Here is a 25,594-nt window from a genome sequence, read left to right on the forward strand (position 1 = left end):
CAAATCTCAATACGCTCGATTAATTTGCACACAAGACGTCAGACTACCCCACCCCAATAATGATGTTTATAATAATAATAATAATAATAATAATAATAATAATAATAATAATAATAATAATAATAACCTACCAAAAACCACACAGACACATGACATAAACACACACAAACGCAAACATATATCCACAATACACCACTCAAGTACATGCAATAGGTGTTAAAACACACATTTCCCACTTTTAATCCCTAATAGATAAAAACTATATATGAGATAACACTGACATTAGACATGAGCAAAAGCTGAATAGTGTACAATTTTGTTGGAGGTAATTTAAAAAGGATAACGTAAATCAGTTTTATTAAATTCAAGATTTATTTTGAAGTTAAGTTTCAGATTTTGCTCTGTTTTCAACTATTACAGCTATTACTCATATCAATTAGTGTTATCTGATGAATAATTTTCAAATTATTACGGATCAAAAGTGGGAAATATTTTTAACACCTAGTATGTATATACATGCACTATATTACTGAATATCGTACGTACCTGACATTGGGTAACCGTCCAAACACCGTTTTTCTCATGAACATAAATTCCTCATTTTCTTTCGGTAGCTGAGCAACACCTATGACAGATAATAAGAAAACAATTAATGATTCACGACATAAAAACTAGCAACTAAATAAAATCTGTGTGTAAGCATTAGTGAAAACAAAACTGAATCAATGAGTGAAAAGAAATTGATACATGAATAAATTCATAAAACGAAATTGAACGAATAAATAAAAAATCAAATGAACAATAAATAGTATAATACAATAAATGAATGACAGGATATATGAATAAATAAATACATCAATAAATACTTTAAAAATATTACATAAACGAGTGGCTGCAGTATACACGCAAATGGTACCAGGTATACAAATACTGAACAGGCTGCTGAAAATATTATTTCCATTATGTTTTGCACAGAGACCAAACATCATGCCTACATTTGCGTCTTTCAATTGCAATATATATATATATATATATATGTTAACCGAAAAAAAGGTCCATCTTCAGTCATTCATTCATCGCAAAGAGCACAAGGGGTGCATCGGTGAAGCGGTCCCTCCTCACATCCAGCTGGACCCCTTGGAAGACCAGCTATAGTGCAGTTGAATATGGGTTTTCTCAGATAGAAAATGTAACCATAAACAATCTAGCACACACACAGACACACACACAAATAAATAAACAAACAAACAAACGAACAAAAAAAAAATTCAAACTTAATGACCACTTTGTAATCCCACAAGGAGTGAAACGAAAGGTGGCTGGACTTGTCAGAGGGATTTCAACTCAAAATCTCCGAGTTATACTATTATTGGGGAATCAAAATGGAAAACCCTCAAGACACTGACAACACCATTGTCTGAAAACGTTCTTCAAAATGTTCAGTCGAAAAGTAGATGTCCCACACATGGTATTTGTCCAATATTATAACCAACAAATGGCATGGATGGGTGATATTAAAGCAGAATTGCATTTTCAAAGAGTTTTTCAAAAATGGAAATTTCATATCCACAAAAGAAATTTTCGTATAACTTATAAGACGGAAATGTCAGCAAACACTGATTTTTTATAATTATTTGAATACATCAGGATGTTTCAAAATAATGGATAAGCCGCTGTACGGTATTAAGCACTATACGTTTAGTATCTGATTATTAGAAATTCCTAAAATGATTATACGGATGAGAAATAAGAAAAGATTTGTCCATGATGTTTCAACTAAACAATTTTATAGACTGTTGTGTGTACAGGTCGCGATAATCACAGATGTTATATATATTGGAAAAATTAATCGACTTTCTTGATTGGACGAATATATTTAGAAGTTGTTGTAAAGAAAACAAAGGAATTTATTGTTTCAAGATTTTGTATAATTTATTACCAGTGAAGAGAATTTGTATTGCTGTCATAATCAAACCGATGGAAAATGTCAGCATTGCGTCTCTCAGTGTTCATCAGTACCCTTCAGTAAGTCCCTTTCCCCAAAGACGGGTAGCAACCTTAGTAATAACCTGCCACACTCAGCTGTTAAGAATATTGTACATCTTTTAGCTTGCAAGTTTAAAGAGGTCAACTCCCACTTGTGCTGTAACATCTGGCCATAGTTCCAAGCGAAACTTTTGGAAGGGATCAACACAAGGTACAAGGTACAAGCTATTGTTCAATCAACGTTTAGAAATAACCCTATAGTGACGCGTATTGAAAGAAGTTGATAAAAGGATGCATTGACAACTACCGGAAACATCAGCTACAAAAACAAATTAATAATGATTTACGACATTATAATGAAAACAGTCAATATTCCGTAGCAATTGCGTATATACTTCCACGAAGTAACTAGTATTTTTCAGTGGTGTATTCGACTGTTGCTATTCTGTCTTTCCCTCAGCGGTATTCGTTTTGTGCCTTGCTCATTAGCCCGATAAAATCCAAGCTCGAGATATTTTTTAATGTCCCAAGTCAGAAAAATAGCGCGCTATTTCGAAAGATCGGGCTGATGTGAAAACGCCTAACGAGAAATTCTGTGAATTCTCTTCCTGTCCTTTGTTGAGTTGAATTGATGGGGGAGATTTATTTGAATTTGAATATGAACTAAAAAGGAACTAAAAACAAAGAAGGAAAAGATTAAACTTACGTAATTCCACTAATGGTCGGTCGCCCTCATTTGTGTGCGCCGAGGGAACGAGTCTTGGCGTGCTCGGGTGAAATGACGACCACGATGCTAACAGTAAGGTCGTTCCCAACAGCGTAGCAACGATCGCCGCGCGCTGATTGCAGTTGGGCTTCGAACACGCCATCGTCGTCGCTGCCGGGAGGTTCGGACCTGTGGTCGTAATCACACCCTCAGGGAAACGCACCGAACGAACTCGTCGTTGATAGACGGCCGGGCGTGGCGGGACGGAGAATCATTCTGCAAGCATAAATCATGACACATCAAAGAATTAAAAGTTATGATAATGACAATAACAAGATAATTGTCCAGATTGTACAGAAGAAGCGTTATCTGTACATAATTATCTATTATTTTGTACAGGCCAAGGGCGCCGGAAGCGGGGGGGGGGGGGGGGGGAGGGGGGGGGGGCAGGGGTGGCACTTGCCCCTTGGGAGGGGGGCAAAACGAGTTTTTGCCCCCCCCCCCCAAGTGCCCCCTGTAACAAATAATTAATCACTTATTTAAAGACCAAAATGAACAATAAAGGCATATTTCTTGTCTAAATGTTGTAATTTCATAACTGAAACTGCAAAATTGTCGCCCCGTTAGGGGCGAAAATTATAATACACTAACAACATACATTATTGCATCTATACACTAATAGTAACTTGCGTAAAGTGTATAGATGGTAGCCTCGTGTCCTCGAGTATGTCCGCTGAAACATACCTTTAGTAAACCTTACATTTTTCATTTTCTTCTTTGCTTTCCAGCAGTATAAGAATATTTTTTATTGTTCGAACGATGCGATCACTTTTAAGCTTTTAATGAGTACATTTCAGATAAATGGCAAAGTGAAAGTGGCTCGCTCGTTCTGCCCGTACTTATAGTAAAATGAAAAGTTTTCATAAGTTATTATCATAGTCCTTCGCATTGATTTCTTTTACTATGTTTAATTCCTGAGAAATTTAATTTCAAATGCTCTATAAAAGCGATTTTTATACTCTCTTTTTACAAAAAGTCCCTACCATGGGAGGGGGCATCCCCCTCCCACACCCTCCCCCCGCTCGGTCGCTTCGCTTCCTCACCGAGGATCTCACACCATCACATTATTATGTACTCCCATATGTTATGATCATAGTCCTTCCAACTGATTTTTTCAATATGTTAATTCCCTAGAAATTTGCTTTTAAATGCTCTATAAACGCGACTTTTATACTCTGTTTTTACAAAAAGTCCCTACCGTGGGAGGGGGTTTTCCCCCTCCCACACCCTCTCCCCGCTCGGTTGCTTCGCTCCCTCGCCGAGGATCTCACACCATCACATTATTATGTACTCCCTTACGTAATAATCATAGTCCTTCGCACTGATTATTTTTTACTATGTTTAATTCCTTATTTTTTTTTCTTTTAAATGGTCTATAAACGCGACTTTTATACTCTGTTTTACAAAAGCTCCCTACTGTGTGTGTGTGTGTGTGTGTGTGGGGGGGGGGGGGAGATCCCCCTTTCCACCCCCTTCGCTCCCGCGCCGAGGATCTCACATCGTCACATAAATGTGCCCCCGTCGAGATTTTGCCCCCCCCCCAAAAAAAAAAAAAAAACAAAAAAAACAAACAAACAAAAAAAAAAACAGAAGTGTTCCGGCGCGCTTGGTACAGGCCCAACCCTACATGCTCTGGTAATAGTTACAACGTTGCACGTGAAAATCATGTCCCCCTCTCACGCAAGACCTTGTGATCTTGGTTGAGCGCACGTGCATGCTGCACATGCTTTTGCTTGCTCTCCAAAAAAAAAAAAAAAAAAAAAAAAGCTTCTGATTGCTTGTTATTTTGACATTTCACTCCAACAAACCTCCATTGCCTTTTAAAGTATTGTCATTTCGCAGGTTGTCTGCGATTGATATTGAAACCCTAAAAACAGATGTTGTTGAAAGTGAACTGTGTAAGTGCATACCAAGGTTGATGTCAAAGAACTGGCTGTATTGTATGATGCTACACTGAATGACATCATTGAAAAGCATGCACCTGTTGTAACAAAGAAAGTTGTTTTGGGTCCCCAAGTACCTTGGTTCACTGATACTGTCAGGGCTGAGAAACGGAAGAAAAGGAAGGCTGAATAGTGTTGGTGGAAAACTAGGAAAGACAGAGATTGGAATAGTTACAAGTCAGTACATAATTCTATGCTGTATTTGTTAAATGAAGCCCGCCGAAAGTATCACGATGATTTAGTCATGTTGGTCATGGAAAACAAAGACGACCAAAAACGTTTGTTTCACATGGTGAAGTCTTTGTTGAACGTAGCCAATAAGCAACCTGTAATACCACAGCACATTGACAAACACGCGTTTGTGAATGACTTAGGCAAGTTTTTTTTTAATGACAAAGTAATGAAAATTCGACATTGAGTCAAGATTGAATGTACAGAGCAAACCATTGACAGATTCTCTTCAAGAGACCTCGCACAGTGCACCAATGTTTACAGGCTTTAAGCCACTCTCAGAGCATGATGTTGAAAAACTCCTATCTAAGCTCAGTAAAAAGTCGTGCGCATTAGACCCAATGCCTACAAAGATTCTCTTACAATGTGATGGCGCACTGATTCCTGTGGTAACATCCTTAATCAATCTCTCCTTAGCAACTGGTCAATTCCCCTCACAGTGGAAACATGCTTTAGTCAAACCCGTTTTGAAGAAGGCTGGTCTAGGTATGGAATTTTGAAATCTGCGGCCTGTGAGTATTCTGAAGTATGTATTAAAGTTGGTTGAAGGTGCTGCCCATCAGCAAGGATCACCTTAATGTTAATTCACTTCTGCCTTCTAACCAGTCAGCTTATAGACAATTCCACAGTACTGAAACAACATTGTTAAGAGTGACACATTGATGGCTATGGACAATCAGAAAGTAACCATATTGCTTTTATTAGATCTGAGCTGTGCTTTCGACACCATAGATCATTCTTGCTTAGTGGAATCATTGAATACTTGGTTTGGCATTGATGGTGTTGTTCTGAAATGGACCAAGTCATACTTAGAAGATAGATATCAACAGATCGATATTGATGGTACTGTTTCTGATTTTTTCCCAGTGCCCTCTGGAGTCCCACAGGGGTCTCGGCTGGGCCCTCTGTTCTTTACTTTGTACACAAGCAATCTGATCAAAAATGTGTATGATAAGTTTCCTGGTGTATCCTGTCACTGCTACGCAGATGACACACTGATGTATTTGTCGTTCACAACTGATGCACTTGCTCAGCAGCAAAGCATCACTCACATGGAAATATGTGTCAATTATGTGCGTGAATGGATGCTGCAAAACAAACTCATGCTAAATGACAGTAAGACTGAACTGTTATTGATTGGCACATCCAAGCAAATATCTAAACTTTCTTTTGATGGGATATCGGTTGGAAGTACTGTCATAAAGTCACCTTCCATTGTGAGGAATATTAGAGTGTGCTTTGACACACATCTGAACATGGAAGCACACATCACAAATGTGTGTAAATCATCATACCATATGATATACAATCTTAGACGTATCAGGAAATATTTTGATGAGAATAGTATGAACATGATCGTCCAAGCATGTATTGTTAGTAAATTGGATTATTGCAATGGGCTATTATATTATGGACTCCCTGATACTTAAGTTGGGCACCTGCAGCGGGTCCAAAACTCCTGCGCAAGGTTTATCCGTAACAAACCCATGTTCTCAAGGATTACTCCTCTTCTGAAAGATTTACACTGGCTTCCGATTCGTAAACGAATATTGTTAAAGATTTTGTTGATCGTATATAAGTCACTCATCGGTCAAGCCCCTAGTTACATATCCGAATTATGAGTATTTAAATCTCATAGACATATTCATAATCTGCGCAGTTTCAAGTACACTCTTCTCTTACGAATTCCAACGTGTAAAACAAAAGTAACATTGGGAGACAGAGCATTTGCCTGTGCAGCTCCCAAACTCTGGAATGATCTATCATTAGAAGTCCGGAAATCCCCAACTGTAGCAATCTTTAAATTACGACTCCAAACACATCTTTTCATTAAACTGTTCATTATCATCCAGAACATCAGAAACTTTTGCAGCGCAGAGGAATATTAGATGTCTATAGGTTTTGCGCTTTATGAATTGATATTATTATCATTAAGACGCAAAGAACAAATACAATCTGCCGAAACGTACTTTATGAAAGTATATGACACCAAAATAATATCTTTTATGTGCCAAGCATGTGTGCTTGTCTTGTTGTTGTTGTTGTTGTTGCTGTTTTTTTTTTTTTTTTTTTTTTCAACCTTATCCTCTCCATATGCCTAATAACTTCCCTACCGCGGTCAATGCCACCAATATAATACCGCGCGCGTTCCGGCTTCCGTGAGTAACCTGGTTCATCATCATGGTTTTCATCAAAACACTCTGATGAAGCTTGTGATGTAATTCACCTCTTCTCATTTTCGTACTCCCAGCTATGACATCAAATAATAATAAAATGCCTGCCACAATCCTCAAGATTAACAAGTTGTAACCGAGTACATACTAGTATTTGTACACATTATCTGATAAAATGAGTGCAGTACCATGTCACGATTTGCACACACAAGAAAAAGACGCATATATACAGCATAATCATACGGTATACTGTATGTCATCGCCTGCACAGAGCTCTTTAATCTGTGATGGCGGTATAGCATCTGATGTTAGGTCACCTTGGCTCGTAAGGATTCACGTTATGCAGCCAAGTGGTGACTCAATACTGTTTCCTCGTCATACAGTCCCATATATATATATATATATATATATATATATATATATATATATATATATATATATATATATATATATATATATATCTGTTATATGTATGTATATGTATATATATATATATATATATATATATATATATATATATATATAGAGAGAGAGAGAGAGAGAGAGAGAGAGAGGCAGAGAGAGATTCCACAATTAGTCGCTCTCATCTACATGAACCGTGAGAGAAATATACCAACATCTCCATGGCATAATTAGAAGCTCCCATCGTTTCTCACATCGGTATACTGCACTTTTAAAAGTCCCGACCAAACTTGATCGGTAATGCAGACGATTTGGCGAACGCCCGACCGAGCAAAACAAATTGATGGAGGAAGCTCCAAGTCCATCCTAATATATTACGTGATTATTGGATTGAAAACATTAAAGGTACCATGCTCTTGTGCTTTATCATAATATTATTGCCCCCATAACAGACAATCAATAATCAAAGCTTATTTCGGCTATGACAATGATTGCCGTCGTTGCTTGTTGGGGTTTTTATTTACAGCGGCATAATGTTGCGTTGTGTATATTTATATAAATACAAATATCGGAACGGGATGCGTGAAAAGCTATCATCGTACTTAATATATGCCTTTAAATGTCTGTTTACTTTATTCACTGATACTTTCAGTGTATGAGTTCGGTCTCTCCCTCTCTATCTCGGAACAGACTATCACTTCGCACAGTTTTCCTTGAATGGATAAACTGATACATCTCAACTCGATCAAGTCGATTCGTTGTTGGACTGATGGGCAAAGCGGAAATAGAAGCTTCCGCCGATCAATGTCAAACCCACGCGGTCAACATCACAGTGTAAAAGTTTTTGACAATTCGAGTCAGCTTCGGAGCCCTCTCTTACCCACTAACGACTGCATAGGGAGTATAGTAGCTTCCCTTTCTTGGTCATCATCATGCTCAACAACCCCCTCTCCCTCTCCCGTCCCGTCCTCGTCCCGTCCCCATCCCCCAGCCCCGCCCCGTTTCGTTTTCTCGGAAGAATTGCTAAGTTCTAATTCCTTCCTATTTCATCCCCCCCCCCCCCCCGACGTACCATGCCGAAGACACTCTTGAATGAAACATATCTAGGTAAATGTAGTCTTCTCTGGTTGGACTCGATCCCTCTTCCCAATTTTCGCATTCTTGTATTGCAGTAATTAATTCCTGTTATCTTTAACCGTGCGTATCCTTCCAGATCTCTTATTCGTTTGACTAGCATATCATTCCCACTCCAATTGTATTGGATCATATATATATATATATATACATAAAAAATAAAACAACTATTCGCATGAAACATACAATCTGTCTCACATCTCCAAAATGAAGGGATCACGTTTGTCATTCAAGAGAAGCTAAAAGTAATTGAGTGAAAATTCAATAACAATTAATTCTACAATAAAACAACACTAATTACAAAAAACAGTGCCGTTAATTATTTTGTACGAATTAAAGTTTTCATCTTAATACAGTCTTTTCTTCCTCATCTATCATTCATCTTCTTCGCCTTCTCTTCTTTTCATTACTCCCTCTTTCTTCTCCTTCTGAATATCCCCTTAATCGTCTCTCTCTCTTCCTTTTTTTTCTTTTCTTTTAGTCTGCACTTTACAATTCATTTAATTGAATACTTTGTCTCGCCAGTGGGGATGTGACTTTGAAAACATGTGTGGCTAGCAGCACACCCACATTAACTTTATACGTACTTCCTTCGCAGGATATAGCCAGCACTTGGGATCGCCGCTAAAACGTACAAAGTTTATTGATGCAATGGCTCGTGCAGTGTAATGTATAGCAACTTCATTAGTTATTGTGTGTTTGTATGTGCGTATGTATGTGATACATGACATGTATGAAGGCCTTACGTATATGTAGCTTTATTGTATTAGGTCCTATGCCTATATATATATATATATATATATATATATATATATATATATGTGTGTGTGTGTGTGTGTGTATAAAACTCTATAATTATATATATATATATATATATATATATATATATATATATTATATATATGTCATGCACAGTCCGTGAAACGTCTAGCTCATACTTTAGTCTAGTGTGAGGAAGAGTCATTAATTACCAATGCCAAGTTGGAGCCAAACAACAGAGACAATGATGTCTAGTCCACTGAAACTTCATGTTTATGTATTCATGATTGTATATATATATATATATATATATATATATATATATATATATTATATATACATTGTATATATATATATATATATATATATATATATATATATATATATATATATATATATATATATATACATATATATATATATATATATATATATATATATATATATATATATATAGTTTGTTCCTTATTATATGTTTTATATGCACACGTTACTAGCCATTGTTCGACATAATGGTAATCTCAAGACAGCGTAAGCAGACGCGATACTCGGGGACTTTTAATTAGGGCCCAACATGTTTATCAAAATGTACTTGTGCACGTAATATCGAATACAGAGGCAGGAATCGAGGGAACTAAAGCAGCGCAATTATTGGCATGAAACTAATGTTTTCGTTCAAGTTCTATAGTTTCAACGGACCGCTGACACAGAGCAAAACCATGCCTACACGCTCTCTTTCACAAGCGCGTGTGGGTATACGCATGTCGATTATGCTGGTGTATTCGATATGAGGCGTATCGCGTTGGTATAGTATGTGAATGTCAATGTCGAACGCACTGCCAACATAGCATTTTCTGAAATTTGAAGAAAAGACAATAAACATACACCCAATCGCAATGACAATGAGCATGTTTTAACATACCTCACTCAGTTATGATATGCTGCATATGGATGACACGCATACAGATGTCAGTCCTGGTAGGGGCCGTACCAACGTGAACGATACAGAAACCAAGGCAAAGAGGCGTATCATGCGATGTGCATATAATATATGATGCAGATCTACCACAGACCCATAAATTTCCAATATCGCGCACAGGACAAAGCCGGATGCATCGCTGAAAATACAAAATGTATGCTCTTTGTCCTTTACAAGAACGGGCGACACGCTACATCGTCGTAGCGACTATAAAAAAAGATCACCTATGGTGGAACTGGCGTATTAGTTGATGATAGGGTCTGCGTTGAGCATGTCGTTCACTTGCGATCTCGTGCTCGTCGCTGGGCATCGGGGTAGTCGACAGAAATGAGATCACCGCCTCGAAGGGATTCGTTCGCTACGGCATCAGCTGGGAATGGGTGACGGCTAGGTCATACGACGGGTCATCGCACCGCTGCTGAGGTCGGGTCGTTGTGTAGAGGCGTCTGAACGGGACGGGACGTAGCATTTTGAGTACACACACAAATACACACACACACACACACACACACACACACACACACACACACACACACACACATACTTTTTTGTTTTGTTTTTGTCAATCTTTTATTTTTCTTTCTTTTACATATGAACAATAATATACTAATTACTTTAGTGAAACAGTCCCGAACTTCTGAGGACTGATTGATAATGAGATTGTCTCTAAGCTCAGCTGATTTGAACTTGGGATTGATTTTGGAGCTGTGGCACTCTCCCTGACCTGAATCTTGCCCAATTCTGGGTTGATTGTGAGGTTCGATGTAGTTTCCATGTAAGTAAAGCAGGGCCCTCGAGAAAATGTTAGTCGCATAGCTGTTACTCGATCAACTTCTCCTAGTCATCAAATACTCATGCACGTTGCTATGACTTCCAATGTTTTGTTTTAGTTTTGCTTCAATTTTTGGTTTTGTTTTGTGTGGGAAGTTGAAATAAGCTCAGGGCTTTGCGACCATGAGCCTGTCTACGGAAACGCCAAAAGACCAGATTAAAGGCATTGTTTACCATTTCAAGATGAAACAAAAGCCCAGCTTTAGTGCTTAAATTATTTCTTAATTGTGAGTTAGGGATAGAAACAACCAATGTAAAAATGCTAATCAGTATAATCAGTGCTGAGTACTTTTGAATATACAAAATGTGAACAATAGTTATAACAGAATTGCTTCTAGAATAAACCGTCTACTTATGGTTTATAGAGAAAAATAGTGATGTCCCCGAAATTTTAGGGGAAATCTTAACGGTAAGGTGTTTTGTGATACACCTGACCTGCACATAATATGCTTCTAATGTGGTTATACCTCGAACTATATCAAATCACTGCTCGCAAAGGTAAGTAATACCTGTAAGTATATAATACGAATTTAAACCGTCAGGTTAGAATATACGAGGTAATGATGCCAGTACATTGTTTTCTTACATGGATCGAATATAAGAATGGTAGGCCTAATCATAACATGGAAAATAGAAATGACCTAAAATAATAGACAAATAAGACTATCACCTTCTTAAAACACCTGGAAAGGAGACAATGTTTATCGCGTGTATGTGCTTGTGTTTGTTCGCGAAAATATAATAACAAGACATAACAAATCAAAAACAAAAACATCATTCTGAGTCAAGATTAGGCTTTAAATGTATCATAAAATTCAAGGGTCTACTGGGCAATGCTTCCGTATAGGTGAAGCCAAGACAATGTGGGGTCCATTTTTCAACTGTCCCGCTCTGGTGATCATAAGAAATTATTATCATTAGTATAACCGCGTGTTCTGTTGACATTCTTCCTTTCATTATTTATTTATTTATTTATTTATTTATCTATTTATTTGTCTATCTACTTATTTACTTATTTATTTATTTATTTATTTATTTTGTCTGCCTACGCCTCACGATGTCAAATATCTATCATTTTAGTCGAACACAAAAGGGCAAGTCACGTGTTCTCCCGGTTCGATCGCGTTTGGCACCATCGATTAAAAACTCACATATTCGTAGCACGTAACAATCTATTCTTTGGCTTGCATACTCTCTAAAAAATCGAGTGAAAATATTCACTCTTGAAGGAGTGAAAACAAGAAAGAGTGAATTTAAAGTGAAATTGGAGTAAATTTTGGGTGAAAATGTTTTTTTTTTTTCATTCATTTTGGAGTGACCTTAGGGATCACTCGAAGATTTTGGAGAGATCCCTGAGGTCACTCTAAAACGAGTGAAAATGAACATTTTCACCCAAAATTCACTCCAATTTCACTTTAAATTCACTCTTTTCTGTTATTCACTCCTTCAAGAGTGAACATTTTCACTTTTTTTATTTTATTTATTTATTAATTTATTTATTTTAGAGAGTAGGGCTAAATGATATCATCTCTCTCTCTCTTCTTCCTCATATGCGACAGTATACGTCAGAATCGGAGGTTTCAGCATAGAGTATAACTCCATGATTTCAGAGAGGGCTAATGTATATAATCATACGGAGATACGCAGCTCCAATGGTATAATGGTACTCGCAATAGGAAACAGGATGAGCACTTGTAATAAATTCCTTCCAATGAAGTACGTATTTTCAATAAATGTGCTTCAATAAAAAGTATCTTATTGTATACGAGAGTCTCCCAGATTCTCTGCATCATACGACCATGCCTAACGTTATTGTTATTCTATGAGGTATGAGAGTATCGGATGTCTGTTTAATAGTCGCTTTCGGTGTAGCAGCTCATGTGTCTCGGGTGCGATTGAGCTTCCCGAATGGATAACGTCTCGCGTAACACGATATATCGCTCCGAATGAACCCGTTCAATCGATATCAAAACATTTCGTCACCTCTTGTCTTCTCTGATTGAAAAACAACACCATGTTACTGGTTGTAATGGAACTGTTAATTCTTTACAGCTCCGTATGCCATGGTGTTGTAATATCCAAATGTGTTAATCTTTTATTCAGATGTTCTTGCTGATGTTGTTTGTTCATGTATTGATACAGATGACGGATTTGCCCACAGCCTACCATCATGTTCACACCTTTTTATCCAACATTCATTATCACTAATGTGCTGAGCACTATCGTCGGCCATAATTTTGGTTGCTTTTTAAATGAAAGGTAGGCCTATTGCATTTATAATAACATCTATGTAGGCCTATACATAAGTGATTTAATTCATACGAATGTACACTACATGGTCATCAGATATTTAATTACAGGTTCGGAGCAAAATGTAACAGAAAGGTTGGCTTAATACCAGGTCTGCTTAGTGCAACTTTAAAACAACGAATCACGTGGTAAACATGCGACATTTGCACAATGAAGTTATGTGACCCTGCATGCAGCTCAGCACTATGTCCATGTTGTTGTACAGTAATATTTCAAAGCGTTTTGGATCAATAAAAAAATGGCACCTTGTCCAACGAGCACCGTGTAGTTGGTTCCCAAACATTTATACATGCAGTCTTACATAGAATGGTAAACCGTAATCTCAAGCTTTCATACTTCTGAACTACTGTTTGCGTATTTAAATACAGTGCACTCCCGTTATTACGAACACGGTTATAACGAAATTCCGGTTACGACGAAATAAAAATCCAGTTCGCAAAATTATCAGCTCTAGATCTGTTTTATTTTTTTTATTGTTGTTGGTTTTTTTTTTTTTTTGGGTTCGGTTATAACGAAATTATTAAGTTAGTTAGACTTGTAAGCGCTTTGCTAAACTCGCTTGTAAAGAGATAATTATGGAGTGATAGTTGCTTAAAGGTCCTACATGTATTTACCTTTGGGACCAGTGACTTAAAGAATGTTCAAGATATCACTTTTTGATGCATATGTGTAGGTCAGTTGAATCACAAAATATCCTACCATATAAAATTTTTGCAATATAGCCTAAAATATAAGGAGATATCACTATTTCTCTCATTAAACCATAACTGTAGACGGTTTTAATAGTCTGGAAACATTCTTATTATAACTATTGTTCACATTTTGTATATTTAACAATACTTAACATCAACTATACTGCTTCAAATTTTTACATTGGTTGTTCCTATCCGTAACTCACATTTTAGAACTATTTTGAAGCACCAATGCTGAGTTTTTGTTTCATCTGCAAATGGTAAATTATGCCTTTAAGGTTTACCGCCTAGAGCATTTGGTGGTATGGTATTTCTAATAGTCTATACCAGCCACGAGTATATCAATCAAAACGTGGGATCATGAAAGTGAGACCAGTTGACGTAACAAGGAAACAGCGGATACAAGTCCTTCATAATATACATAAGAAGGAACCTTAGACAATAATTCCGGGTGCCATGTGTAACACATGCTAATTTCCTTGTAGCAGCTAGCAGAACAACGAGTTCAAATGAGAAACATAATTATGTCTACCGTCCGGGCCCTCTGTGTGTTTGTGTGTGTGTGTTTGTACTTGTATGCGTGTGTTTGTCTGCAGATCAGCGTTTGCTTTCACCTAATTAGGCCGCTTTATCATCCTGTAAAACTAGCACTGCTGAGGTCTACATACGGTCTCCCTGGAAATTCAATTCATTAAATTGGTGTTATAAAGATAATGATTATTATTTGATTAATCATATTAAGCTGTTGTCTCGTGTTAGCCAGATGTTCTATAGACTTGTTGGAATAACGGATGGCGGGGGAGTGCCAGTCGACATACATAGTAATATTTCTAGTTCTTATGTACACTAATTCATGCCCGCGGTGTACATGCTCCATTTGAAATTATTATAATTGTTATATCCATTCAAATGATGATATCAGTTTTAACAATTAGCTATTCACTGATGTGGAGGAGAAAAGAATAGAACAGAACGATAAGGAAGACGATGATGACACATTTACGATGAAGAGGAGGAGCAGGATGATGAAGAGGATGAGGAAGATGAGGGTGAGGAATACAAGAAGAAAAATGATTAGTAAGAGGATGATGATGAAGAGACTACAAAGGATAATTAAAAGAGAAGGATGAGGAAAGGATGACAATGAGGACACCAAGAAGAAGATGATGATGAGAAAGACGAACGAGGAGGATGAGGGGAGGAGAAAGACGGAAAATGTAGCTTGTATACCTTCTTACGATTTGGACCAATGATGGGTTTATTGAGGGGAATGCAGGTCATTACACCGTTTGTTTGGTACGGCCAAGGTCTTAGCTGCCCGATCGGTATAATTATGACCATACAAGAGCTGGGGGGGGGGGGGGGTGATGGAGCACCATAAACATTTTTTTGTACAACAGAACGTGATGTGCAAACAAAACTTCTGCCTTAGCTCCTCCTCCTCCTGTATAATGCCTCACTGCACTGCATTAACGTGCAACTAGATTTTGCAGGGTATATACACAGGAGGCTACAATGACTCACTTCGGTTTTTTAAATGAGCAATTTACGTCGCCGATAACATTCTGCGAAGAGGCATGTGTCACGACTGCAAACATTAAAGTGGGCCATCTCGAGACAGAAAAGCCATGCACACAGGGCCAATACTGGCCTTCAAGGAACAAGTACGGTACGTGATTGTGGCGTAAAGAGTTGATCCAAAAATGAAACAAAAAGAAATCGTCTGTCGTCGAAATTATCATCATTAATCTAAAGTTATTTGACCTTTTTTCTTTAACTTTATAAATAAGACTCTTAAATGAAACCAAAACCCAAAGAGGAATGTGGATTGAGTGAAAGAAGCTCAAACAGAGAATGTTTGAGGAAAATCGGACAATCGATGCAAAAATTATGAATTTCAAAGGTTTTGGTGTTAACATCATGCCCTGTGAGGACAATAGAGAAAATATCAAGAAAATTCAACATGCTTTCACTTTTCTAGCGTGATGAAAGAGCACTTGACTAAATGCTTTTAGAAAGAAAGGGGAATAATTACTACCCTTAACAAATGTCAGTATGAAGTTGATCAAATGTGTAACTTTCATGATTTTTTTTTTTTTTTTGGTGGTATTCTCGTATTGTTGTCAAAACATGACGTCATGAACTCTAGAAGTCTCCTCATCCAGTCATTACAGTACAAAACTTTAAAAATTCCTAACTTTTGCATTGTCCTATTTTTCTCAAACTTTCACTAATATGTTCTACCAATGTGGCTGCTTTCACTCAATCCACATGCCACAGTGCTCTTTGGGTTTTGGTTTCCTCTAAGTGTTAAATCGACATCCTAAAAAGAACCGAAAATATTCTTTATCCGGTGAGATACAGTCTCGCTTTAGTAGTTATCCAAAATAAAGTGTCGACCAGTTGTCTTGGTCGGGTGGCGATAAAGTGGACACGGAAAAGTCGGTTACGTTCACTTACCAACTTGGGGTCTCAGGGCAGGGTAAGAGGCCGGAATCGCCGGCGACATTATATCTCGTGAATTATTCCCGGAGACGACAAACCGCAAGTTGCATTATATTCCATATGCTCTTAAACGAATCCGCTGTTTGCCTGATATGACAATGATCGGTCTCTCTCAATACATATACACTGTACCTCACATTTTACTCATTCGTTCATTTCTGATTCCAGGAACGAGAACTCACCGCCGAACATAAGAAATATTCATATCGCCTTTACTCACGCGGAGGACTTGATTGTACTGTTGCTGCTGATCAATTGAATCAGTTGTTGTATCCCTATCCCGAACCCCATCCATCCACACGCGGTAAAACTTCTGTGAACTGTGAACACACAACGTTTGGCAGGATCAACGATTCGCCGAGCTGATTTCTAACGTGAGACATGGAGAGGCAAAGGTCAAAGTACAGAATCGCCATGCAGCGTCGATGTACACGTATTATTCGCTTGGCGAGTATTGTTACAGTAACGGATTTTACGTGAAAACACTCAATTTCTTCTTACTCCGCTGACCTCGTTTTTGCGATCATTGCCATGATTGCGGATGCAAGACACATTGTCTGGCCAGGGAGGTGAGACACCTCGATCCTGGTCTGGAAGAGCGAGGAAAAAGCATCGACGTGCATTGACCTGACCGAAAGATAGTTTGTATCTTGGCGTCGGGGATATATGCTCCGCGGAGACTACTACAACACGCTTCACGGAAATCCCCTCCTATACTGTTGTGTCCGGAGGCCTGAGGAGGACCGTAAAACTAAAAAGTAAAAAAAAAATGTTATAAAACTCCTCCGGGACAGGCGGACAGACGTATACAAACTGTACTTATAAGTATTTTTTTTCCGTGTGAGGGCCTAGTGCGAATTGCTCAGTACCAACGACCTGGAATAAGAATACGAATCAAACATGTGGGGAATCATAGGGGTTCGCCCCCCCCCCCCTTCTTTCCACCCCATCCCCTCCCTCTCTGATCATGGAGTGGTTCTCGGTAACCAACATGATATGTGTTTGGTAGCACTGATCTCTATAGGGGGTATAGGCCTACATCCGCAAGAGATGAGTAGTTTTCTAGGCATGAACAGAGAAGGAAACCTTAGTCAAAAGACCGACTGACTGCGATAGGATAATCATTCATACGGGACCCTGTGGAAGAATAGTCATTTCTGCAGATATGGCTGAACGGGCAATCCCCCGTTTCTTATGTACGTTGTATATGCAATGTAGGACCTATATGCAACTTGTGTATATTTTTCATCTGAAGGCGGAAATAAAAACAACAACCGATATCAGCACAGGCCTGACATACGCCTGCACATGTCGCTGATTTCCATTTATCTCGAGTGAGTTCAGTACGGCGTAGCATTCAAACTTATCAGGGGCATCATCTTAATTATGAACGAACTACATGTATAACTTTTGGTTTATACGACGCAGGAAGTGGATTGTCCTTCCCTTCCCAAATTCTGGAATAATCAAAATTTTGTGGTCGTGTAGGACGTAAAGTTGATTCCAGAAGGTATTATTTTCGGTTGATGAGGAGGCTTAAAAGTGATGGTATAGTTTTGATTGAGATAAAGCTTCAGCTTTCCAACATTTGTTTAGGATGATTTTTAAGCTAATGAGAATCTTCTTATGAAATATTAAAAAGCATGGAATTTTAAGAGTATTTCAAAGTTTGTCTGATGAAAATTGGTTTTGAAATAGCTGAGATATCCAAAACAAAGCGAACGTCATCAAAGGTGGAACCAACCCCTTATTAGGATCGCTTCGTTTATTTACTTTGTTTTTTTTGGATATCTCAGCCATTTCAAAAACCGATTCTCATCAAATAAACTTTGAATTCCTCTTAGAGTTGTATGCTCAATTATATTTCATAAAGCGCTTTCTCAGCATCTCGCAAAAAGTTAAAATCTGAATCCTCACATCAACCAATACTATATCATCCCTTTAACATTACGGATGCGACGTCTCATTCAATTGGACATTGAGGTTGACTCCCTGCATAATCCATGTTGGATGCTGACTCCCCAAAGTCCATCTTGGATTTCAACCGATTTCCAACCGACCAGGACTCTCCTCTATTTGCGAGTTTTGACTTCGGTTTTTACCGACTGTTTTTATTGGTTGTTGTTTTCTCGCTTCGTTCCTGCACAGACATATTATCTCTCGATGTGCGGATTATATAGCATACCAGGGCTCTGTTTTATGAAGAATTATAATTGATTATATAATTGATTTTTATCATATATGGCAGCCTGTGTGGTAAGGAAATTTATAATCGATTATATGTTTTGATAAAGCGGGGTCTCGGTGCTATTCTTTGACAGCATAAACCATAACGTCAATTACAAAAAGCTTTAGGCTGACATCGTTTTGATTTTGAAGAAAAAATTGTCAATTGGCGTAGTATACAATTTATTGTAGTATAAGTGAAAACCTTTCCTACTAATATTAGATTATCATTATTGATACTGAAAGAGGTCATTTTCAGAGCTGTCCAATTTCACTGTATGGGCCTAGTTGTTTTTACTTGTATTCAAACCAATGGCCTTGGCAATCAATCAAAATACGATGATATCAAAGGTATTTTAATAGGTTTATATACAGTCAAGGATATATAGGCAATTTTCAGTTTAAATGGTTCTAATAGATACTTAAATAGTGGTTTTGAAGTATTATATTTTTGTAATCAATAATTATTTTTAGCTGAATGTTCTGGTTGTATAAATCTAATGGGCCACGGTCAGAAGCAAGAATTAAGGATTGCCCTTTTTTTTTTTCGAAAAAGAGCTAGTTCTCTATACCCTTGAAATTAATCTTTAATTCCAGACCTTGTTTATTTACTTAGATGAAAGCAGATTGAAGGTACTTTAACATGTTTAAGCTGCTGGAAATTTTATTTTCACTGGACAGATATGTTTTTATAAAAAAGCGTTGTTATTGCCAGTGTTTGTACCTTTTTTCAAGTAACTTACTTAAAAATCCTTGTTTATTTTTCATAAGGATCTTCATTAACTTTTTATACATTCATATGGAATCTACATTATAGGAACAGAGAGAATCAAGAGGAAATATTTCTTGTAACATCTGACGTCCGTATGATTGATCCTTATGTTAAATCTCTCTATAGCACAAAAAAAAAAAAAATATGTAATGTCTTAGGTGGAAAACTATCAAACTTAGAACTCGCAGTTGCTTTAGTAACAGGAGTGCCGATTTACCGAAAGTTACTCCACCCGAAAATATATGATGTAATTTTGGATGGTATTTTATCGATTCTTCGAGGACAATTTGCATAAAAGAATTTGGAAATTATTCCCTGTATTTTGATTGTAACTTCAAATTTAAAAAAAAAAAGTTGTGTTTTTTTTTTTTTTTTTACTATGAAGATTACTTTCGTATAAGGGCACTGCATTTCTAATTATGATATTCTTAATCCTTCATCTTTTGCTAGTTACATATCATTTTATGAACTGATGAACTATTTTTTTTTTAATAACACTCTCCTCTCGTTGGGTGGCTTATAAAATACACATGATCTTAGAACGTGCATGGTGAAACTCTTTAAAAAAAAGTTTTTTTTTTTTTTTTTTTTTTTTTACTTATGAAGATTACTTTCGTAAGGGCACTGCATTTGTAAATGATATTCTTAATCTTTCATCTTTTCCTAGATACATATAATTTTATGAACTGATGAACTATTTTTTTTTTAATAACACTCTCCTCTCGTTGGGTGGCTTATAAAATACACATGATCTTAGAACGTGCATGGTGAAACTCTAAAAACAAAGCAATGTGAAAAAGTCACAAAATACTGATATACTTTTTTTCTGTGACGAATGAAACCCTCATAAATAAGTTCGTTTTTTTTAGAGGATATATGAAGAGTTTGTTCGCAAAAACCGATAAGTCCATATTTGCCAAATGGAGATATTTGCGATTAAAGGTCAAGAAAAACAAAGAGAATAATAAGAAAACCTTTGCTTCTTTTGACCATAACTTCAAAAATGAACCTTTATATGTAGTGACCAATACATCATTTAAAAGGTATTATTTTGTACTTTATGACAGAGACCGTACTTCAAAATCTTCAAAAATGGACTTATCGGTTTTTGCAAACAAACTCTTCATATGTTCTTTGCCAGATGATACACATTGAGAGAATAATTAATTTAAAAATGTACTATAGATGCTCTCTATACTCGTCTACATGTGTTTTATCAAGGGATATGTAAAGTTCAATCTCCCTGGCTTTAGTGAAATATTTCATAGAACTATTGTTTTCTGGATATCCTGTTCAAAATCTAAAGGAAGAGATTCCCTCTTGTATACATTTTGTGACAGAGACCGTGAAACATATATTTTATGTATTAGTATTATGCTTTTTTTTTGTGAATGTCCCAATGTATGAGAAAGAGAATTTAAAGTTTGCTTAATTGATTGTTTGATTTTATTTCTCCATTTCTTTTTCATAATACCTGGATGCAACACAAAGTCAATTGAGCAAAGCAATTGAGTATAATGCTTGAATCTAAGAGTTGGAACAGGCAAGTGATCCATTCAAGTGTACGACAATATTCCATGATAATACGAAATGGAGATTGCACCTGTCATCTCTCTCTCTCTCTCTCTCTAAAGAGAAGAAGAAGAAAAAGAAGAAGAAATGATTGGATTTTAAATTTTTAAAGAAATAGTCCTTTGTATCTGTGCTGTTGAAATGCCATATCCATATCTGAAATTTCCAAGCCAAACCTTTTTGCTGTTGTTGGCTTAAAATCTCAGTTGAAATGAAGCAAGGATCTAAGGTATCTTTAACAGGGATCTTAGGCATTAGTAACAAAGATCTATGGTATTAGTAACAAGGATGTAAGGAATTATTAAGCTAAAAATGTATATAATTTATCTTGCCATTTGCAAAATTGGAGAATTGATTTTGATGCTTAAAAAAATGTTCTGTTCTCTGGGTTGTTTTTTTTCCAAGAGGAAAAGTCTTTCATATTACAGATTTTTGCTTTGTGCAATTATGTCTATATGTTACGATTGCTGTAATTTTTTGTTTTATTATTAAATAAACGTAAAAAAAAAAACAAAAAACTTTGAAGACTCACAACCTTCAAGTGTTTGTCATCACATAAGTTGTCTTCAGGAGTTACGCTTCACTCAGGTGGGGATTTCTAACACATCTAAACTGCATAAAAAAAAAACAATTGTAAATCACACTGTGTGGCTCTTGAACGAGTAGGATTGCCTTTATTCCAGTGCATGAGTATAGACTTACATGTTCCGTCTGTAGGAGAAAAGCCAGGCAGGGGAACATCGAAGATAAGAATTCAGTTCGTCCTGAATGCGGGTATATTATCACTTTTAGGCAAGATCATCGCAAAAGACAGTAATATCGAGCAAATCCTGCGTTTATCCCTACTCGGCAAGGTCCCAAGTGGGATGATGCGATTAACAAGAGAGTAAGTTCGCGTGTCTTCAGGGGAGGTTGGTATGGTGATGGATATACTTGAGATTTTGGGAAGATTTAATCACGAGGGGGAAACAAAATGCAACAATAAGCGCAAATATGATTCCTTGCACCAAAAATGGTATTAATGATTCATCCAACAATTTAAGGTCAAACAACGGTGATTACGATACAGGCTTCGTGTAAGTACTCTGAATATGACCTTTATAAAGCCGCAAGATGTATCACAACTGACGCAGATGAGAAGGCAACACGCATTCACATCAATTACATGTACATTGCACTAAAGTCAGCGTTTAAAGCATAATTCTGTAGAATGGAATGATTAATATAAATAGTAATGAAAAAAGTGATGACGATAATAACAGAAATGTTGCCACATGATGATAATAGAAAACATAATACTAATAATGAAAAGTGATGATAGTTATTCAATTCATTTCATTTCAATTCAATTCAAATGTTATTTTATTTTTCGACGAAAACACAGACATTTTACTTCCTGTGACATAGAATAACGTTTCATTAGCAGTTAACAGTATACAATAGTAGTGGAACCTTTTAGTAATTATACATTTTCATGAAAACTGTAGTGATGAAAATGAAATAACAATATGCAAACTGCCAAATATGGAGGGACCCACTAAAAATACAAAGCTTGTATAGAATGTGTGCCTCTCAGGTAAAGAACGTCAATAGAAAAAAAAAGTTTATGCACAGAGAACAAAAAAAGGTCTGAAAAAAAGTTCAAGAAGCACTTATATTGCCACTTACCACTTCTCATGATGTAAGATGAAAATAGTAATAATAGTCATGATGACAACGACAACAACAATAATAAAAATAGTAATAATAATAATAATGATAATGAAAATAATAATAAAATAATGATAATGATAATAAATAGTAATATTAATAATCGTAGTAATAAAAGTAATAGTAATAATGATAACGATGATAAAGATAAAATGGTGTTATTTATCCCAGAGTATACTTTCTTATGTGTTGATATTGTTCTTCCAGAGGGTTTGCAGTTATCACTATTATTGCCAAGCACCTATCTACACACCTGGTTGAAAACATCTCGTCCACTGATGAACGCCGGATGAACGCACCGAGCAAGATGCGAACCCCAGACCTTGTATTTACAAATACAAAGCATCATTCACTTTTGGACTACTTTTGGACTGATCCATGTCTTGCATCGTTACATTTTTGTTTTCATTTATCTCTGATATAGTGTTCCATTTTAGTCCTTACAGCATATAACTACAAACACATGGAAGTCTACGGTATAATCATCATCGCCGCGTGTCATCGGGGCCACTTGATATACATGTAGGCCTACAGGAGTACGCAACAAGTCGATAAACGCGATCCGACATAATAGGCGTTTGCAAACGAGTTATGATAGAGGGTATTCCAACGTGGAAAAGTTGATAAACGCAGCCAAAAAGTTTTGTCGGGCCGCCAAATTTTCCAAAAAGTTCATTTTTCATTTTGTGTGTGTGTGTGTGTGTGTGTGTGTGTGTGTGTGTGTGTGTGGCCCAATCGGACAACTATGATCAGAAATAGATTGTGATGTTTTCATTTGATTCGGGCCATTACATTGTTGTTGTTGTCGTCGTCGTCGTTGTTGTTGTTGTTGTTGTTGTCGTCGTCGTTGTTGTTGTTGTTGTTGAAAGATTGAAAGATTTTAGCGGCCCAAAAGGACCACCACAAAAAAAAAATAAAAAATAAAAAATAAGACTAGTGACAAGCCCTGGTGCTGCCATATGCATCATAAAAATATAGTAGGCCTATATATCATCACAGTACGTTTTCCCGCTTGACTTGCATACACTGAAACAATCTTGTCTAAAATTTGGCGCGCGCTCTCTGCACTGCGACGAGTTGGAAAATTACGCAACTGTGACTCACTTTTCCTGGTAATCCGCGAGCGACAGGAATGACCTGAAAGCTTCCGATTAAGTAGTGCAAATATCCATAGAGAGCTCACGTTGAATGAAGAGCACAAAATGGTGATAAATGGTTCTGTAATGATCCAAATTACAATCGGAAGGATCGGCGGAATGGAGTTCCTCATTCATTAATCCTTCTTTTCTTTCTCGTCAACTTCTTGCTCCTACACTTTTGATTTCTTCAACTCCTTTTTCAACACTTCCTCTTCCCTTTCCTCCTTCGTCTTTCCCCCTCCTCATTGAACCTCCTTCTTGATCTTTTACTATGTTCTCTTCTTTTTCATTTCATTTTCCTCCTTTTTCTATTTCTTTTTTTTTAACTACTTCACCTTCTCCCCTTATTCCTTTTTTTTCTCTTCCTCCTAAATTTAGTATGTTTCATATTCTCGTGCCCAACATTTTCGTTTCACTTCAGTCTTGACAAGTGAGACTGCTTATATTCTGCAAAAAAAAAAAGGAAGAAAAAAGATTGCCTATTTGTGTTCATTCTTTTTTGACAAGTAAAGAGATGGTACAGTTTTGGTTGAGATGGGGCAACAGGTTTTCAACGATTTTTGATTATGATTTTTTGAGATAATGAGAAATCTCTTATGAAATGTGTAAGAACATAAGATTCTAAAAGGAACTTTTGAAATGGCTGAGATATCCAAAACAAAGCGATCCAAATAAAAGGAGGGACCCACCGTTTTATTAGAATCGCTTTGTTCTACTTTGTTTTTAGATATCTCGGCAATTTCAAAGCCAATTTTCATCTAATGAGCTCTGAATTCCTCTTAGAATTGTTCTGTCTTTAACATTACATAAAATGATTTCTAAGTATCTCACACGTCACAAAAAATCCTCACCTTAGCCAATGCTATACCATCCCTTTAATGAATATAAAAAAAAAAGATACAGTCAAACCTGCCTTTGCGACCACCTGTCTATATAGCTTCCACCTGCCGTGAACGGCCACTACAAAAATCCCCAGAGAGAAAAACCCTGAAGACATCGTCTATAGCGGCCACCTGTGTATTTTGTCTCCCTCGGGTGGCCGCTTAAGGACAGGTTTGCCAGCTCAGTCTTTCTAATCATGATTGGAAACACATCCAGGATATAGGTATAGATAATGTTTGAAAAGATATTCAGCCTCATCCATGACAAACACTTGGTTGTGAATAAATTTACAATAAATGAGTGATCATTAAACTCGATTTATTCCAGATTTGACAATGTTGTAGTGTAAAAGTGTCTGAAAGTATGTGATAGTTGTATATATAGGTCTGCACATAGTTGAATCAAAATGCAAATGGTTAACCATGTTAACAAGATTGTTAATGAATACATTGAAACCAGACGAACAGACACATAACGGGTTTCAAATCGGATCTACTATAAATTGAATCCTCATCCTCATCAATACCCTCATCATCCCCATCATGCTCATCACCCTATTCATCATCATCGTTACTCTTTAT

At 36.8% G+C, this 25,594-nt stretch overlaps 1 protein-coding gene across 2 annotated transcripts in view; it reads right to left on the minus strand.

Moving 5' to 3' along the window:
* LOC140233098 (lactosylceramide alpha-2,3-sialyltransferase-like) overlaps nucleotides 1–16,945 on the minus strand; it is a 35,165-nt gene extending 18,220 nt beyond the window's left edge. Inside the window, exons 1-3 of one of the 2 annotated variants that reach the window (XM_072313209.1) lie at nucleotides 16,668–16,945; nucleotides 2,693–2,968; nucleotides 547–625 (exon numbers count right to left, since the gene is read on the minus strand). In XM_072313209.1, coding sequence (XP_072169310.1) covers nucleotides 547–625; nucleotides 2,693–2,855 — 242 coding nt within the window. In that variant the 5' untranslated portion in view covers nucleotides 2,856–2,968; nucleotides 16,668–16,945. Of the gene's footprint in view, nucleotides 1–546; nucleotides 626–2,692; nucleotides 2,969–10,317; nucleotides 10,400–16,667 lie in introns of those variants that run through there. The other variant, XM_072313210.1, reaches the window with a different exon arrangement.
* Between the last annotated feature and the right edge of the window lie 8,649 nt (nucleotides 16,946–25,594).

This window comes from Diadema setosum, chromosome 9 (genome assembly GCF_964275005.1).
Source record: "Diadema setosum chromosome 9, eeDiaSeto1, whole genome shotgun sequence".
Classification (NCBI taxonomy): domain Eukaryota; kingdom Metazoa; phylum Echinodermata; class Echinoidea; order Diadematoida; family Diadematidae; genus Diadema; species Diadema setosum.